The sequence below is a fragment of the Propithecus coquereli genome, unplaced genomic scaffold (assembly GCF_000956105.1).
Source record: "Propithecus coquereli isolate 6110/MARCELLA unplaced genomic scaffold, Pcoq_1.0 Scaffold107, whole genome shotgun sequence".
In the NCBI taxonomy this organism is placed as follows: domain Eukaryota; kingdom Metazoa; phylum Chordata; class Mammalia; order Primates; family Indriidae; genus Propithecus; species Propithecus coquereli.
The window spans coordinates 2,047,271-2,062,590 of NW_012134636.1; the positions used below are offsets into that span (position 1 = coordinate 2,047,271).

Genomic DNA, 15,320 nt, shown 5'->3' on the forward strand with positions numbered 1-15,320 from the left:
CTTTGAGTTCAAGGTCAATTTTTATCTGTATGTGGAATCCCATTGATCCTGAAAGAAAACTCAGAATGGTGAAGGATTATTCTGAATAAAAGAACGATTAAGATTCCTTAAGTTAAAATGAGCATTGGGGAGAACTGTGACATCCGAAAAGTGTAAGCATTTCTTAGGTTTTGTAATAACTAAGTTTTTTCCCACAACTTCTTTTCTTTCTTTCCTCTTCCCCGCTCAAGGTTCTTAAAGATGTTTGTCCATCCATTCTGTTGCTGGCTCAGAGCTTGTTTCACTCCCTAGACCAGAGTATAATTTCGTTTGGCAGTCTTCTATACAAATATGCATTTAAGTTTTTTGACACTTACTGCCAACAGGTATGTTGAAATATTTATTTTGGCAAGGAGGGAACAGGGAAAGGGAAAATGGTCTGATGTTTATATCCTGTTGGTTAGAAGGCACTGGAGGGGAAAAATTTCTGAACTGGGGCTTGGGAATTTTCAGTTCTAGTCCCATCCTTGGTAAAATGAAGAGATTGGACTGAAGAATCTAATTCTGTGTTCCGAGCTCTAAAATTCTCCAAGTCTAAAATTAAGGTCCAGATCCAGTCTACTTCAAATAAACCTGAGCTTTAAAGAGCTGGACTTATCAGGTAGTTTCCACAGTACAGGAATGGCAGTTAAATTTAGCCGTAGAAAATCAATTTCCTGGTGATCCAGAACTGTTCTCTAGAAAAAACTATGGTGAAAAACAAATGAACGAGAAATGCTTGAAGGCCTAACCCTATTCCCATGAAGATGAGACACAAAATTTAATAGCGTGTATCCAGAGAGTGAGGACTGTACTTGTGGAAAGTGTTTATGAAAGCAAGTAAATGACAAAGTATCTTATTTTATATTTTTGTATATACTATACCTATTCTTAACAATTTTAAAACACATTTGAGTGGAACTATTACAAATTAAGATTTGTGAAAAGTTTTAAAAATTTAAAGCAGAGCAGTAGATTCAGCTGACAGGAGCTAGTTGTTGCAATTGAGAATATAATTCTGTTCTTACAGAGCAGCAGGTTAAAGGAAAGGGAGAATGGCATCTAAGTCATGTTTGAAGCTTTTTAATATCTTAGAGGCACTATCATGACCCATGTTTGCTTGGAAACGTGTGAGTCTAACCAGTACTGTATAGAGAAAACCTTTAATACCTTTAGTTCCTTGTGCGCTATCTTTTTGAGAAATTTCAACAGATTAAGTACAACCACAACTTAACGGGTAAAATTTAACCCATATGAGAAAAAGAGGAAATCTATGCCAAGGAGCAAAATCAGGAGGGCTTAGATATGCTCACTGATAAATTGTGAGACATAGATGAAGACTGGATAGTAGTGTAGTTACGTTGGCATAATTCTAAGCCTCCTGAAGCCATTATCTAGTTAATGAAAACTACATAATAGATTATGGGATCAGGTAGGTTATGATTTTAACAAAGTAGAAATTGGAAAGGCCTCAGGCATAAACCCCTTTAGAATGGCGATATCATATTTTTGCTTTACATTCTCCTATTGACTCTCCCTGGTTTAGGAAGTCGTTGGTGCCCTAGTGACCCATATCTGCAGTGGTAATGAAGCTGAAGTTGATACTGCATTGGACGCCCTTCTAGAATTGATATTACTAAACCCATCTGTTATGAGGCTGAATGCTGTCTTTGTGAAGGTATCTATTGGCTTCTTTGTTAGCATGTATCTGAGAGTTATCTGTTATCTGTTAGCAACTGTTTATTTTGTACTCTTTAGATATTGAGCTCTATAGGTGGAGGGGTGGGAAGGAGGTGAGGTGATGGGCAAGTAATATAAAAAAAGATTATCTCTCTCTGTGTTAATTCATTCAGCAAACACTTCTTTATACCTAACCATGTGCCAAGTTCTATTCTGGGTGTTGTGGATATAAAGGTCGGTCCTTGCCTTTGATGATAGAGACTAACACACATAAGTAAGTCACTATAAATACAACACAATGAATTCTCTAATAAAGATACAGTGCTACAGATACAACAGAGCAGGAATAATTAAATTTGGCCTGGAAAGCTGGAGAATTCTTCAAAGAGGAGATAACATTTAAGTGATTATTGAAGGATGGAAATGATTGATGAGAGAAAATAAGGGAAGTGCATTCTAGGCAGAGAACAGTTTAAACAGAAGCAAACTGATGCCCCAAGTCCATGGTGTGCCAGAGGGATGACAATTAGACTAGCATGGCTGGAGAATAGGATATATGGATAGGAGTGGTGGGAGGTGAGACATAGGACAGGGCCAGGTTGTGAAGGGTCTCAAATGCCATGCTAAAGAGTTTCAACTTTCTTTTATAGGCAATAGGAATCTACCTCAGGTTTTTAATAGGGAGTTGACCTAATCAACTCTGGGCTTGAGAGATGACTGAGTAGGCCTCGTGATGGGTAGAGTGGAGACCACTGAAATGGGCCAAAGAAGTTGAGAGTAAGGGCCAAATTAGGGTCATGGGAATGGAGAGGAAATGACAGTTTAAGAGATAATTTGGTGTTAGAATTAACATGACTTGATGACTGTTAAGAGTATTTAGCAGTGAGGAACAGGGAAACTGGGTCCATCTTTGGAAACTGGGTGAATAATTTTGCCGTTTCTTGAGGGCAGGAGACCAGGAGGGACTGTAGCTTCTGGAGGAAGTATGATGAGTTCAGACTGGGATGTGCACATGTGGATGCTTAGTGGGTAGTTGGAAATTCTGGCTTAGAGCCTAATGGGCACCATGTAGTGGAAGGTTTAGTTTTGGTATTCATAACCGTGGAGGTGTGAGCTCAAGGGAGGCAGATTTTGAGGCAGAAGATCACAGAAGCCTAAGAGAACACAGAAATTTTGAGAACATTAAAGAGGCAGGCTGAAGCAAATGTCTATGAAAGGAAAATGAGAAAACTAGAAGATGAGTAATGTGAAATAGATCATGTTGGGTAGCAAAAGCTTAGTAAAGAGCTTTAAGGGTGAAGGATTTGTCTACAGTGTTAGATCCTGTAGAAGATGAACATGGAAGAGAGGCTACTAGTTTTGGCAACTAGGATGACACCAGTAACCTCTGAGAGAACATTGTTAACTGAATTATTAGGGTGGAATCCAGAGAGCAGTAACTTGAAATAGACTTGAGCGTATAGATTCAATGTTGAGAAGCCTTGAGGAGGAGAAATAAGAACAGTAGCTGATGCCGGGTGTGGTGGCTCATGCCTATCCTCCTAGCACTCTGGGAGGCCGAGGGGGCAGGATCGCATGAGGTCAGGAGTTCGAGACCAGCCTGAGCAATAGCGAGACCCCATCACTACTAAAAATAGGGGAAAACAATTAACCAGGTGTGGTGGTGAGTGCCTGTAGTCTCAGCTACTCAGGAGGCTGAGGCAGGAGGATCGCTTGAGCCCAGGAGTTTGAGGTTGCTGTGAGCTAGGATGACGCCATGGCACTCTAGCCCGGGCAACACGAGGAGACTCAGTCTCAAAAAAAAACAAAACAAAAAAACAGTAGCTTGAAGGAGAAGCTGGTTGCAAGGAAGATATTTTTTAGATGATGATGTTTGAGATTATTTGTGGGCTGAGTGGAAGGATTCAGTGGAGAGGAAGAAATGAAAAAAATTGTATTTATTAAAAGTTTACAAAGTTCTTTCATTACTTCATCCTCAGACCAACTTTTTTTTTTTTTTCTGAGACAGAGTCTCACTCTGTTGCCCAGGCTAGAGTGCCGTGGCTTCAGCCTAGCTCACAGCAACCTCAAACTCCTGGGCTCAAGCGATCCTACTGCCTCAGCCTCCCGAGTAGCTGGGACTACAGGCATGCGCCACCATGCCCAGCTAATTTTTTCTCTGTATATATTTTTAGTTGTCCACATAATTTCTTTCTATTTTTAGTAGAGACAGGGTCTTGCTCTTGCTCAGGCTGGCCTCGAACTCCTGACCTTGAGCGATCCACCCGCCTCGGCCTCCCAGAGTGCTAGAATTAGAGGCGTGAGCCACCGCGCCCGGCCCAGACCAACTTTAAAAGACAGTATAGCCATTATTATCTTCATATTAGAGATGAGAAAGCTGAGGTATTGCCCAACCAAAGTCAAAAAGTAAATAGTTTCTTTGTGATCCTTCCCAATCTGTAGAAAAAGGACAAATAATTCATGGAGTGGAAGATGGGAAGGGATCATAGGAATGGGGTGGGAGATAAAACTTTGGGTGGCATGGCGTATTGTTTTCACTGAGAAAAAGGGAAGGGTGGAGGCAAAAAGAGTATGGAGAACTGAGAGGTGCATTAGGATGACTAAACAGGAGATTATTAAAGCCCAGGATTGTGGTTCAGAGTCAAGAGAACAAAGAAGACTTTATCTTTCCTGCTGATGGTTTCTTGTCTCAAATAGTAAGATAGATTTAGAAAGCTGCAAGAGCCCTCTCAGCTTATATTTGGAATATAGACGTTTGAGCTCTGAGCATAGATTTTAGAACTTGAGCTTTTGGGGAACAGATACCTGGCTATCTGTGTATATCTCTCTTATAAGGATTTTACCTTTATTTTGGAGAGAGACAGGGTCTCACTCTGTCACCCAGGCTGGAGTGCAGTGGCGTGATTATAGCTCATTGCAGCCTCCAACTCCTGGGCTCAAGCGATCCTCCTGCCTCAGCCTCCCAAGTGTCTAGGACTATGGACGCACACCACCATACCCAGCTAATTTAAAAAAAAAAAAATTTTAATTTTTTATAGAGACACTGTCTCCTATGTGCCCAGGCTGATCTTGAACTCCTGGGCTTAAGCAATCCTCCTCCCTGAGCCTCCCAAAGTGCTTGGATTATAGGCATGAGCCACTGTGCCCAGCCTTTAACTTTTTGATTTAAAGGGGAAAAATGTTAGCTGCTAACCCCATTGTTGGCATTTTTGCCCCCACAGGGTATTTTAGATTACCTGGATAATATGTCCCCTCAGCAAATACGAAAACTCTTCTATATTCTCAGCACACTGGCATTTAGCAAACAGCATGAAGCCAGCAGCCACATCCAGGTAAGAGGCAGTGTGTTGAGAAAGATTCTTTTAAACTTCTTTACTTAAAATTTGCTGCACAATATCTAGCAAATGATAGACTTGCTGGTTTGTGTAGTAGTGGAAATGAAATACACAGCCATAGTCCCAGCATTTTTTCGTTCTTTACTTGCCACAAACATTAAGTGCCTTCTCTGAGCCAGGCACTGAGATACTAGGTATATTAGATCTTCTGCCCTAAAGCAGCTTTATCTATTGAGGTACAGATAGGTCTGCAATCAGGTTGTGTACTTTGTGTAGTGGGAACACAGAATTCCCTTATTTCCTAAGGAACATCTGCATCTAATGTGAACTTCTTCTGGGTTTGCTTTCTTTTGTGGACACTGTTCACTAAAAAAGCCAGGCAAGGGGCCTAAAATAAGAGATTGGGTTAGAATCATAACTCATAGCTGTTTTGTATCTTTAGTGCCACCTTATGGTAGTAATCCATACTGGACTATGACTTTGAATAACCAGCACCTTTTTTTTTTTAAATTAAAAAAATGTTTTTGGCTAGGTAATATACATGTGTGGTATAAAATCCAAAATGCATAGAAGGGTGTACAGTGAAAAATCACTCTCATTCCTTCTCAATCCTCTAGGCAACTGTTTTGTCTTCCTAGAGGCACTAACTATTACTACTTTATAGCCTTCTGAGATGTTTTTAGCATTTACAAATTTGTATTTACCTGTAGTCCATCCCTTTTCCCTCTCATTCTACATTTCACTTTTTGCATTTAGTGGTGTATTTTTGGAGATTACTTCATAACAATGTAAATTTTATTTTATTTTTGAATTGTGATACAATATACATATAAAATTTACCATTTTAACCATTTTTAAGTGTAAAATTCAGTGGCATTAAGTACATTCACAATGTTATGCAACCATCACCACTCATATATCTCACATTCTGTTTATCCATTCATCCATTGATGGACACTTGAGTTGTTTCCCCCTTTTGGCCGTTTGAATAATACTGCTATGAGCATTGGTGTACAAATATTTGTTTGAGCCTGTTTTCAATTCTTTTACAGATATATACCTAGGAGTAGAATTGCTGGATCATGTGATAATTCTATGCTTAACATTTTAAGGAACTACCAAACTGTTTTCCATGGCAGCTGCACCATTTACATTCCCACCAACAATACCTAGGGGTTCCAATTTCTCCATACCCTTGCCAACACTGATTTTCCATTTTTAAGTATAACCATCCTAGTGGGCATGAAGTGGTATCTCATGCTGGTTTTGATTTGCATTTCCCTGATGACTAATGATGTTAAACATCTTTTCATGTACTTATTTGTCATTTTTGTGTCTTCATAGAAATGTCTATTCACGTCCTTTGCCCATTTTTAACTTTTTTTTTTTTTTTTAATTTTTTTTTAGAGATGAGGTCTTCCTGTGTTGCCCAGCCTGGCTTCAAACTTCTGGGCTCAAGCTATCCTCCTGTGTTAACCTCTCTAGTACCTGAGACTAAAGGCACATGGCACTATGCCTGGTCAATTTATTAAAAATTTTTTGTAGACAGGGTCTCTCTTTGTTGCCCAGGCTGGCCTTGAACTCTTGGCCTCAAGCGATCCTTCCACCTTGGCCTCTCAAGTTGCTGGGATTACAGGCATGGGCCACCACATCTGACCTTTTCTTTATATATTCTGGATATTAATCCCTTATCAGATACATGATTTGCAATTATTTTCTCCCATTCTGTGGGTTATGTTTTCAATCTCTTGATAATGTCCTTTGATACACAAAAGTATTTAGTTTTGATGACGTCCAATTTATCTATTTTTTTCTTTTGTTGCTCATGCCTTTGGTATCATACTTAAACCATTGCCAAATCCAAGGTCATGAAGGTTTTCCCCTATTTTCTTCTAAAAGAAAGTTTTTAACTCTTAAATTTAGGTCTTTTATCCACTTTGTGTTAATTTTTATATATGGTATATGGTAAGAGTTCAACTTAATTCTTTTGCATATTGATATCTAGTTTTCCCAGCACCATTTGTTGAAAAGACTGTCCTTTCACCATTGAATGATCTTGGCACCCTTGTCAAAAGTCAATTGATCACAACAAGGAAAGTTTATTTCTGGACTCTCTATTCCATTGGTCTGTGTCTCTCTTTATGCCAGTACCACACTGTTTTAATTACTGTACCTTTGTAGTAATTTTGAAATCAAAAAGTGTGAGCCCTCCAAATTTGTTCTTTTTCAAGATTGTTTTGGCTATTTGGGATCCCTTGAAATTCCGTATGAATTTTAGTATGGGCTTTCCTATTTATGCAAAAAATGTTGATGAGATTTTGATGAGGATTGCGTTGAATTGCTTTGAGTAGTATTGTCATCTTAACAATATTAAGATTTCAATCCATGAACATAGGATATCTTTTCCTTTATTTAGATCTTTAACTTTTTTCAGCAATGTTTTGTAGTTTTTTTTTTTTTTGAGACAGAGTCTCACTCTGTTGCCCTGGCCAGAGTGCAGTTGTATCAGAGTGCAGTGAGTATCGTCATAGCTCACTGCTACCTCAAACTCTTAGGCTCAAGCAATCCACCTGCCTCAGCCTCCTGAGTAGCTGGGACCACAGGTGTGTGCCACGACACCTGGCTAATTTTTGTATTTTTTTAGAGATAGGATCTCGCTTTTGCTCAGGCTGGTCTCGAACTCCTGACCTAGAATGATCCTCCCCCCTTGGCCTCCCAGAGTGTTAGGATTACAGGTATGAGCCACTGTGCTCAGCCAGTGTTTTGTAGTTTTTAATGTACAAATCTTTCATCTACTTGGTTAAAACTATACCTAAGTATTTTAGTCTATTTCACTATTTTAGTTGAGCAGCCAACAACATAATAATTCTTATGTCCTTATACAGCAACTACCACAATAATAATAGCCGCTATTATTATTAAATGTTTACCGTGTGCCAGGCACTGTTCTAGAAATTTTTTATAATTTGTCTCTAATGCTTAAAACAACCTTCCCCATTTTAAAGATGAGAAAATTGAGACTCAGAGAGATGAAATGACTTGCTAAAAGCCACACAGTTAGTAAATGATATGACCCCTTCCTAGTCTGGGTTTTTTGGCTCCAATATCCATAGGCTCTTTTGCTGTGCCATTCCAGCATCTTCATCTTTTTCCGTCATTATCTCATTGCAGGATGACATGCACCTGGTGGTACGAAAGCAGCTCTCTAGCACCATATTCAAGTACAAACTTGTTGGGATTATTGGTGCCGTCACAATGGCTGGCATCATGGCTACAGATAGGTAACATGGAGATTCTGACATTTGTGGCTCAAGATCCATTAATCAAATTGCTGCCTTACAAAATAAAGTGTTATATTGTGTACACTTTTAAAAGTAGACATTAAAATTATAAAAGTGAACAAATCTGTTTTTCTACTTTTCCATGTTCCCCTCTAATCTTGACTGTATATATCATGTAATTTCTGCAGATTTGTGAAAATAATCATTGTAGTCTGATGGTAAAAAACTTTGGATTGTCTATAGAATAAGTTCTAGGAATCTTTGCACAAAGGGGGAACCCTGATCCTCCTGGAATTCATTTTTCCGTGTCTGCTCCTGAACTAGGCACTAAACAATGCAGTTTTCCATATCGCTGAGTTATTCCTGTCTAGAACTTCACATTTGGTAAAGTTTTCCTTGTAGATTCCCCTCTTACTCTTTAATGCCTCAAATTGTAGCGTCTAAAGAAGCATCAGATTTGGGGCTTGATTAGATGTTGCCATTACAAATTGACATTGGAATTCAGTTCATCCTTCTTGGAAATTATCTGTCAGGAATTCCTGAGACCTCAGGAGGCATCTTTAGAATCAGCATTAATGATAGGAGGAGGCTGCACAGTGATACTGGTTGAGAATTCATTCACTGAAGCCACACTACTTGCTAGAGTCAAATCCTGGCTCCATTGCTTATTATAGTAACTGAATGACCTTACTGTACCTCTGTGCCTTTGTAGTCTGACGTCTGTGAAATAAGGATAATGACAGTATTTACTCTATAGAGTTATTAAGAGCATTAAATGGTTAGAACAATTCTCAGCACATAGTATGTACTAAAGAAGTGCTTACTCTTATTACTAATTTAGTGTGACCTTAAAAAATGTAAGATAGCCATCCTTTAATCTATATTTTATATGGACAAAATAAATACTTCTGTATGCCTTCATAAACTTTTATCGTCCCCTCTGCCACAGGGAAGGCAGAATTTTTAAATTTATTGTCAGTTGTTATAAAATGTTACAAAAATGAAACTAAAATTCCTTGTTTTTAGAAGTAGATCTAATTTGACCCAAGGGAGAACCGACCTGAGTAATGATCAGTGTACACAGGTGAGTTCTTGTAATGTAGTCAGATATGTTTATGAGTAACCTAGGAATTGCTTCTTGTCACTGTCAGTTCAGTAGAAAGAGTACTTCTTTTTAAAAATATTTTTTCCTCAGGGGGAGGGGCTAAATAAACGCCTCCCCCACAAATATTTTTTCCTGAACTCATAGCTTTTGTGGTTTGTATCACTCTTGTAACACTTAGAATCTTCTGGCCTGGGTTGCATTTATTTCTGTGTCTGTCTAATCCCTCTAATTAAATTGTAAATTCTTAGCAAGAAAGATGGGCAATTTGGTTGGAGCATAGAGACAATAGTGTATGATTGGAAAGTTGGATATAAAGCTAGTTCAGAGATAGAAAACACAGCGCCTTGAATGTCAAGCAAGACATTTTGATTTCATTCTTTAGGCAAAGGTAGTCCTTAAAGGTTTCTTAGCATGGAAATGGCATAATCAAAGCTTTGCTTTAGAAAAATTAATTTGGTTGCATGTATCTGATGGATTGGAAAAGGGATGAGATTGGAAGGTGATAGACTGATCAGGAGGTTCAGGAAAACCTCAGGTGAGAGGCAGAGTTTCACCAGTAAGGTTAGAAAGGGGAAAGCTTACTCTTGAATGGGGTGAATGGAGTTTAGGAAGAGTTGGCATGCTTTCTCTTTGTCTGCTCCAGGTGACCACCTTGCTCCAGTTGGTTCATTCCTGTAGTGTGCAGTCTCCTCGGGCCTCTGCACTTTATTATGATGAGTTTGCCAACCTGATCCAAGGAGGAAAGCTGGCTCCAAAAGTCCTGGTAAGGCCCATTGTCTTTGTTAAAGCCATAAAGCATGAGAGCTGCTTTGCTACACACTCTTCAAGGTCCTTATCCCTGTTGAGAGAACATCCTTTGAGGTCTCCCAAGTTCTAGTTGGGAAGGCTATTCTGCTCCACCCTGCCTCAGGGCTCTTCTCCAAGGCCTCCTTCACATAATAATAGTAATGAGGAGAAGGATGGTGGTGGTGGTGATGTTGATAGCCACAATCTATTTGGGAGCCCTATCTCACGCCAGGCATTGTGCTAAGCACTTTTCATGCATTATCTCTTCTGTACTTCACAACAATGAGCTATGTATTATTGTTATTTCCTTCTTTAGAAATGAGGGAACTGGCCAGGTGAGGTGGCTCATGCCTGTAATCCTAGCACTCTGGGAGGTCAAAGCGGGAGGATCACTTGAGCTCAGGAGTTTGAGACCAGCCTGAGCAAGAGTGAGACCCTGTCTCTACTAAAAATAGAAAAATTAGCCAGGTGTTGTGGTGTGGGCCTGTAGTCCCAGCTACTCAGGAGGCTGAAGCAGGAGGATCCCTTGAGCCCAGAAGTTTGAGGTTGCCGTGAGTGATGCCACTGTACTCTAGCCAGAGTGACAGAGTGAGACTCTGCCTCAAAAAAGAAAGAAAGAAAGAAATGAGGGAACTGAGGCTTAGAAAGGTTAACAGTGATTTATCTAGGGCTCTATGAAAAGTATACGCTGGGCTACACTGCCTTTTTTGTTTGTTTGATTCCTGAAGGAATGGGTTGAGCAGACCGTCTTTAATGATTTCCAAGACGCCTTTGTGGTAGACTTCTGTGTTCCAGAAGGGTAAGTACTGTTTACCTGCTGGCTTGGTTGTACTGGTGAAGAAGTTATGTCAATCTGTCAGTAGCTGATACAAACTTCATAATACCCTTGACCTCAGTCAAGTCCACGCACTCCCACAGCCTCTTCCCACCCAACCCCAGCACCCCTGTACCTGCAGCTTCAGAATCGCTAAAAGGCTTCCTCCTTGTTCTTTCTCCTGTCTCTAATTTCGCCCTATAATATTATAGTTTTGTTTGAAAGTGGTTTGTTCTAGTGGTTTCCCCCATCACCTTGCTTACCCCTGCGCTAGGACATCAGATTCTGGGTTCTCTCCACAGTGACTTTTCATTTCCTGTGAAAGCTCTCTACGGACTGGAAGAATGCAATACTGGTGACGGGATCGTCATCAACCTCCTGCCACTGTTGTTCTCTCAGGACTTTGCAGAAGATGAGGGTCGCGTGACTTCACAGGAACCAGGCCAAAAGTCAGTACAGTTTTTCTTTTCTAAAATCTGTTAGTGTTTTGAATGTTCACAGGAAGTTCGACAGTTTTTTCAATCTGTTGGGAACTTGAGTCAGAAAGATTTCTCCCAAAACAGGTGGTATTTTGAGGGGTCAGAGAGAATGAGATAGAGTCTTTGTTTTTTCCTGGACTCTGGGGTTGAGATTTATATTTCTTCGTGACAGCCAACAGATATTCTGTGAAGCTATTTTCTTTTTGGTTTTTATCCCTTGCTTTCCCTCCTGTAAACATCCTTGGCTACCTTTGTCCCTCTCACCTTCTCCTTCCATCTTACTTTTTGCTTCTCCTATCACATAGACGTCCACTCCATATACCTCCTGCCTTCTATGATTCAGTTCGTTATATATTTACTGAATATCCATTAAGTTCCTTGCCATTTGTTCTCAAAAGTAGACATTAATATTTTGGGGAAAACAATGGGTTCTCTATAAACATGGTATAATATGCCTGTAAAGTGTGGCCTAGAAATGGATTTTTCCTTCCCAGATTGATGTCTCCTTTGTGCCTGGCTCCCCATTTCCGGTTGCTGAGACTTTGTGTGGAGAGACAACATGATGGAAACTTGGAGGAGATTGATGGTCTATTAGGTATAGGATGAAGTCATCAGATCCCTTCTTTTTAGTGACCTTTCTTTTATAAACTTAGGGAAGGGGCAGACCAGTACATGGTATGTGTGGGACAGTTTTCTAACTTTAACAGAGTAGTATCGTCTTGGAATAATGGAATTACAAAGACAAAATAGTACATACAGAATCCCATTATGTTAACAAATCAATTGTTACACTTCCATGTTGCTTCCTGACCCTTGCCTCTATAGTTGTTGCAAAAACTTCCTAATTATATATGTTGATTGCTGTATAATATGGAAGTATTTTAATCACATCTTAACCCTCAAATATGAGTTTATGGGGAAAGGAAGTAGCAAGGAGAGCTATCTCCAGGGGCAGCATCAGGTTCTATTGGCTCGGATGAGGAGGAGTCGGAAATGTTTGTTTTTCCCTCTCAGATTGTCCTGTGTTTCTCACTGACCTGGAGCCTGGCGAGAGGCTGAAGTCCATGTCTGCTAAAGAGCATTCATTCATGTGTTCACTCATATTTCTTACTGTCAACTGGTTTCGAGAGGTGAGAAGAGTTACTAGGACTTTTTCACCTATTGTCCGTAGTTTCTCTCAAAAGAAAACTACTTTCCTGGTTCCCACAGGCTCCCTAAAATATTTCCACCAAGCACTAACCCCCATGTGCTTCTCTTGCTGTTATGTCCCTTAACTCCCCAATTATATGTATCTCCTGATGTAGCCAAATCAGAATACTTAGAATTCACTTTATGGTGTCCCTACTTTACTTCCTCCAAGCCTTCTTGTCATATTCTTCTGCCTAGAATAAACTCCTCACCTTCACCCTATGGAAATACTGCTCATGCTAGCACAGGCATGCACTTACCTTTTGATTCAGTGAGGTGAGTGAGTGGTAGTTTCCCTTCCTTAGAACATATTTGTGCTTAACAATAATAACAACAATGATGTCAACATCTTACATCTCTTTCTCACTGCCTTCCTCTCACATGTCATTCAGAGAATGTGCACTTGAATGAGCTTATTTGATCCTCATAGTTCTATTGGGCAGAACAGGTATTTTCCTTGTTTTACACATATAGAATTTCAAGTACAGAGATTTCAAAATCGTGAAGATTTATTAAGCACTTATACTGTGCTAGGTATAATAAGAATGTACCCCACTGTGCTGGACTAATTTTTTTATTTATACTCTTTAATTGATATAACTACATTCTCATTTTGTAGTTGAAGAAGTAAAAGCTCACAAAGGTTAAAGACTCGGCCAAGGTCACACAACTAGTAAAGTAGCAGAATAGGGTTTGCTTTAACAAAGTATGTGCTCTCTAGCTATTGCACCTTGTTACATAACTAGTAATAAGTAGAACTAAGATTAAAAGTCAGATCTCCTGTTTTTTGGCCTAGCTATTTTTTTTTTCCTCTACACCACCTTAGTGAGAACACTTTTATATTACAGACTAAACTCACAGATCCTGTTGCTTAGTGGCATCTTTCTGCTTTGGATGAATAATGCAAACAAAGTTAAAATCTGAACATTTCAAAGCATGAGAACATAATTTGTACTTCAGGTTGTGAATGCCTTCTGCCAGCAAACATCACCTGAGATGAAGGGGAAGGTGCTCACCCGGTTGAAGCACATTGTAGAACTACAGAAAATCCTGGAAAAATATTTGGCTGGTAAGGGAAGTGTCCCATGCTGGTAGCCCTACTAGGTCAGTGGTGAGAAGATAAAGAGCTTTTAAGCCAGGCTCAATAATAGCTGTCCCCTACTCCTCTGGGTCAAAGAAAATGAATGCTAAACAAAGTTTTTAGTGAATAGGTTCATTTTGCTCCTGTTGTTGCCTCTAAGAATTCTTGCTGCTTAAGAAAATAAAAATTATGGAGCCTCCTTCATGCTCACCTACAATAATTGACTGTAAAACAAACTGCTATGTGACCAAATATTGTTAATATCTTTAGATTTTAAATGTAGGTTTATTTATTTTTAGTCCTTATGTGCTTAGTTATTTTATATCATTATTTAGAATGTTTTTATATTAATTTATCCTAATCAATTAATATGATATTCCCATAAATTATCCCTGACCATTTTGCTATGCGAAAACAACATCAGATGATTTGACTGTATCTTACAAACATTCAGCCACTCTTTGTAATTTTAGAAACTAGTTTTTAGCCAAGTTAGTGATTACCATTGAAGTCTAATGGTGGTATGTGATTGGTATACAATGAGTTTCTGTCTGCTTTCTGTTTCAGTCACCCCAGACTATGTCCCTCCTCTTGCAAACTTTGACTTAGAAACTTTAGATGTAACACCTCATAGCAGTACTGCTGGTTCAGCAAAAATCAGAAAAAAAGGAAAGATAGGTGAGTATGTTATTTTCTTATTATCACTATCTCCATATGAGCCACATTAAATTAACCTAAAAGGTTAAATGAATTAAGGCATTAGTCAATGGAGAGGTTATATAATTGAACCCTTTCTTTAGCAGGGTTATAAATATGCTATAATTTAGAGTTATAAAATTACCATTTTTACCTCCAGGTAGTCTTCAATGGGTTTCCTGAGGGCAGTGATATTTGACAAACATGATTATTGATTACTTGAGTCACTTTTCTCCTTTTGAAATATAAGGAGGAAGGAAGCGAAAAGCAGATGGCAGCAAAACATCCTCTCCTGACACACTTTCAAAAGAAGATAATTCAGAATGCGACCCTACACCATCTGATAAAAGCCAGCTGAACAAGGTACTGAAATGACAGGTGACCATGAAGGTTACAGCCCACTGAGATTAACAGAGGGCCAACTTTATTCTCTGAATTTTACAAAGAGAAAAATTAGGGACTAGAGAGTCAGGTGAACTCTACTAAGCCTTGGAGTGACCCTCTTAGTAGCAAGATTTGGATTAGACTCTAAGACCTTATTCCCATCACATACTGTAAATTGTTTTTTGTAACTATTATCTTGAAGATTTTACTCCCTTTATTGCACTCCAGAGTACTTTCAATTCTCTCTTGTAGCAATTATCAAATTCTGTCTTAAGACATAGTTTTATATACACTTCTTTTAGCCTTTCTCCCCTGTGATGCCAGAATATCAAGTTCTCAGTAAATCAAGATAACATGAAATGCTTAGTACAGTTTCTGGTACTTGATTAACAGTAGTTCCCTTTTCCTGTAACTTTGTACCTAAATAGGTTTTATATATTTGAGAAATTGCCTAGGCCATGTGAATCCCAATA

The 15,320-nt window shown here is 39.1% G+C and overlaps 1 protein-coding gene across 1 annotated transcript in view; it reads left to right on the forward strand.

The window, feature by feature from the left end:
- Positions 1-15,320, forward strand: part of FANCD2 (Fanconi anemia, complementation group D2) — a 56,985-nt gene that overhangs the window by 22,011 nt on the left and 19,654 nt on the right. The window contains 13 exon segments of the mRNA XM_012646552.1: positions 231-365; positions 1,565-1,696; positions 4,920-5,030; positions 8,205-8,314; positions 9,341-9,398; positions 10,063-10,182; positions 10,934-11,004; positions 11,322-11,468; positions 11,993-12,093; positions 12,513-12,628; positions 13,647-13,755; positions 14,335-14,445; positions 14,717-14,826. Of these exon segments, the coding sequence (XP_012502006.1) occupies positions 231-365; positions 1,565-1,696; positions 4,920-5,030; positions 8,205-8,314; positions 9,341-9,398; positions 10,063-10,182; positions 10,934-11,004; positions 11,322-11,468; positions 11,993-12,093; positions 12,513-12,628; positions 13,647-13,755; positions 14,335-14,445; positions 14,717-14,826 (1,431 nt within the window).